A 3,999-nucleotide genomic window follows, 5' to 3' on the forward strand; every position below is an offset into this window, starting at 1 on the left:
GTCGGCGATAGGGACCCCGCCGTCTGCGATGGCCAGTGTGAGTAACGCGGATCCTCCCGGCGTCAGCGCCGGTGCTGGCGGGGCCTCCATCGCCCTGGGGGGAAGGCAAACCGGCCCCGTCGGAGGAGAGCGCTTCCCCGTGTTTGCTTCCTCTTTAAAGCTGCTTTTAGATTGTGACGCTTAGGGGGAGCCACTGGTAAACATCTGGGTTATTTCAGTGACTTCAGCGGTATTTCTCACTTGTGTCACGATAGGTATCTAAGCATTTGTGTAAATGAGCTCAGTCAACATACCTCTACTATGTTAGGGGATCCTGATTATAAGAAAAAATAGTCTTTTCTTGTAAAAATGTGTCAGCTGTAATTGTTTAGAGCTGTTTTATCTTAATATGCAAAAAGTCAATCTCAGCAGCGTGTTTATGTAACAAAGGAAAAACCATCCGGTGGGAATCAGCAGGCTTCCGTTGCTGTTACGGGAACCTTTAAACGTAGTGGTGGTTTAGAACTGGGACAGCTTAGGGCCTTACCTGTAAATACTTGGTTTAAGTCAGAAAACCAGCTGGGCCTGTATGCATTTCAGTCTCTGTGATGAACTTACTAGACGCTGCGTGTTTGCGCAGAGGTGGCACGGAGAAGCTGCTGCTTCTGGGCTTAGGTTCTGATACTCTGAATAGAGGTTTTTATCTTAAATGTGCAAATAGTACCGGGTTTTTTTTCCCCCATTTTCTGGAAGTAACCTCGTTGCATGGTTATTTAGTGGTAAACACGTGCATAAACTTTTATAGAACCAAGAATACAGCACTTAGGGGAAAATCCCTTTATGTTGCTTTCTCAAAAGAATTTTTACCTCACCTGGAAAATAACATTTTACGAAACCCATGTGCAGTGGCAGGCTTTAATTTATATTTTCCAGTAATGCATGCTTTTGTGCAACAGTAGTCGAGAGTTTTAGTAGTTTTGTGCTAGCGCTACGCAGGCTTTAATTTTTATTTTGATTACACCTCTCTCTGCTTTGGGTGTTTGGTTATTTTTCTATTACACGTGCGTAAATCATAGAATCACAGAATGGTTTGGGTTGGAAGGACCTTAAAGACCATCTAGTTCCAATCCCCCTGCCATGGGCAGGGACACCTTCTATAGCCCAGGGTGCTCCAAGCCTCATCCAGCCTGGCCTTGGACACTCCAGGGATGGGGCATCCACAGCTTCTCTGGGCAACCTGTCCCAGTGCTCCCCACCCTCTCTGGGAAGAACTTCTTCCTGATATCTAATCTAACCCTCCCCACTTTCAATTTAAACCCGTTACCTCTTGTCCTGTCGCTACAGGCCCCAAATGCATCATGACAGTTGTTGATCTATTTTTAAAGTATAAAAAATAGATGACTTAATTTAGTCACATCACCTGGATATTTCTTGTTTAAAACAAAACGAGCAAAAAAAAAAACCCCAAACACCTCAGTAACAGCAGCTCATATTAGAACCTAAGAGAATCTAATTTGGTCGCAGAGTTAATCATCGTGGTGAGGAGCAGCCAGCTCTTTGGACCCTTGTTGAGACCACTGGCGTGCTCAGGGAGATCGCATTGCATCATTTTAGCTTCTCTGTGGCTGAATCAGCTTCGGATGGAGTCACCTTCAGCAGCTGAAAGTTACATCGGCAGTAAAATTCTGTGGCAGGAAGCAGGTTTTCTGATGTATTCCAAGACCACGGAATTTGTAAAGTTTTATGGCTTGGCATTTTGCCCACAATACTGATGTGTTTCTAGTAAATACGTCAGCGCAGCCAACGTTATTTAGATTTGCAAACTTGGCGCATTCACATATTTATAAACGTGTAAGTTTTGCACATGTTTATGGATTTTGAGGGCAGAAGAAAGAAGCTGAAATCTCCATACCTACCTGTTCTGATAGGCGTGTCTCCCTGCGTAGGTCAGAGCTGCTGGAATGGGAGCTTTGCCTCCTAAGAAATGCGTCAGCACCTGTCTGTGCGTGCTTCTGCAAGGTGTATCTGCAGTGATATTATCTTGTGTCTCCCTCCAGTCCTTTAAGAAGCAGGAGTATAGGCTGGCTAACACTTGTGCTACTGGCAAATGTCTTGGCTATCGGCATTTATTTAATTAATGACATTTCTAGGTATTTCTGATAATTGATCCCGTGATTGTGTTGTGACAGTTGTGGAAACTGTGACACGCATGGAAACAGTCCCCATCCAGAACTTAGTTGATGTTTCAGTGGTGCTGTTTAAACTGGTCAGGGATTTTTAGCTCACATGAAGGATGCCTTTCCATAAGCGTTTTCAAGGATTTTCCTTTACTTACAACACTATTACTTGTAAAATATATAACTAAAACTAAAATCCTTTTAAAACTTGATTTTACAGAAACACAGTTGATCAGAATTAAAATTGTAATTTAATTACTGAGTAAGGATTTCTCTTGTGATCTACAAAGCTGTACTTAAACTAGTACTTTTTTGCTAGCAGTATGAAATACTTATTTTGGTTTTCTCTTCTCAGGTGCTCTGTAACAGAACAAGATTGGTCACCTACCTACCAGGCTTTTATTCCTTAGTCAAGAGAGTTGTAAATCCCAAGGCTTTTTCTACAGCAGGTTCCTCTGGCTCCGATGAGCCTCATGTTGCTGCGACACCTCCTGATTTATGTAAGAAAAAGTAAATTAATTTTCTTTGAATTTGTGTGCTATCAGAACTTTGCACCCCATATAAATTTGGGAATTCTGAAGTGTGCTTTTTATGTCAGGGCCCCGACTTTTACTAGTGCATTGTGGTTACTTTGATTATATATGTTTGTCATCAGATACAAGTATTTGTATGGGAGAGGGTTGTTTTCTTCTTTTCCTTTCTTTTTAGATGTGATGACTAAAGCAAGGCCTTGACTTTTGCAGGTCCAAGAACGGTATGGCCAGATGAAGTGATGGGTCCGTTTGGTCCTCAGGACCAGAGATTCCAGTTGCCTGGTAACATTGGTTTTGACTGCCACCTAAATGGCACTGCTTCTCAGAAGAAAAGCCAAGTTTCAAAACCTCTGCCTGATGTATTAGCAGAGCCTTCAGCAAGCGAAAGGCATGAATTTATAATGGCACAATGCATAAATGAATTTCAGGTAAGAACAGGCTGCTTCAGCGTGAAGCTGATCTTTTTTTGTCTAAGAGAAGCACAGCTAATCTCTCTTCTTCCTGAAAACAAGATATTGTTGGTTTTCTAGATGGTTTTGAAGGATGAACTTCAGCTGGGGTGAGCGAGAGACTGCGTAGAACCTAGCTGAAATTCTTACTTTTAGGGGAAAGAAATATTTCAGGCTGTGGGTTTTCTGACTGTATGTCTGAGCAGTTTAGTAGTAATGTGGGATATGGGAAAAGAAAACTTGCTGTTAGCAAGTCTCACCACCTTTTATGTGTATTTTATCAAATAGAATTGGTAGTTTCTTTGGTATTTCTCTTAGTGGACAGTGTTTAGATCTGCCTGATTAATTCTGACCCCCACTGAATTCACACAGAAGCGAATCAACGTACCTCAACCTCAGGTCTCCCAGTGAGACCGCATTTTGGCGATGGCAGAGCTTGCAATGAGTCAGATGCGTTATGAACCACAAGCAGCTTGATAACTGCTAGCGTGAGTTTCAACAGCTGATTAGTGCTACTAACTGCTGACTCAACTTTCCAGGCTCTCTGGAGTTTGACATGCTCAGATTTTGGAAGTCAACTAGCAAATTTCCATTGTAAAAATGCTGCATAGTGGGTTTTTTGTAAACGTAGCACTGCATTCCAAAGTGCTCAGAAAACGTAAGCTTCTGGTGAGCTCGCCAGCATCTGTTTTCAGCTTGTGTGGATCGTACTTCCCATTAAAAGCCCAACAGAAAATTCTAGTCTTTTGTTTCGTGCAAATCGGGCGCACTGAATGTGTGTCCGCTTTCTAGCGAGGTCACACGTATAATAAAATCTCCAGTGCAGCTGTTGCTGTTCCGAGAGGAGAAACTGGAAAGAGT

At 42.5% G+C, this 3,999-nt stretch overlaps 1 protein-coding gene across 1 annotated transcript in view; it reads left to right on the top strand.

Annotated features, from left to right (window-relative positions):
- Positions 1-28: 28 nt before the first annotated feature.
- MMADHC (methylmalonic aciduria (cobalamin deficiency) cblD type, with homocystinuria) overlaps positions 29-3,999 on the top strand; it is an 11,932-nt gene continuing 7,961 nt past the window's right edge. The window contains exons 1-4 of the mRNA XM_010155818.1: positions 29-173; positions 2,169-2,245; positions 2,512-2,656; positions 2,900-3,117. Coding sequence (XP_010154120.1) covers positions 29-173; positions 2,169-2,245; positions 2,512-2,656; positions 2,900-3,117 — 585 coding nt within the window. The remainder of the gene's footprint in view (positions 174-2,168; positions 2,246-2,511; positions 2,657-2,899; positions 3,118-3,999) is intronic.

This window comes from Eurypyga helias, unplaced genomic scaffold (assembly GCF_000690775.1).
Source record: "Eurypyga helias isolate BGI_N326 unplaced genomic scaffold, ASM69077v1 scaffold24797, whole genome shotgun sequence".
Lineage (NCBI taxonomy): Eukaryota > Metazoa > Chordata > Aves > Eurypygiformes > Eurypygidae > Eurypyga > Eurypyga helias.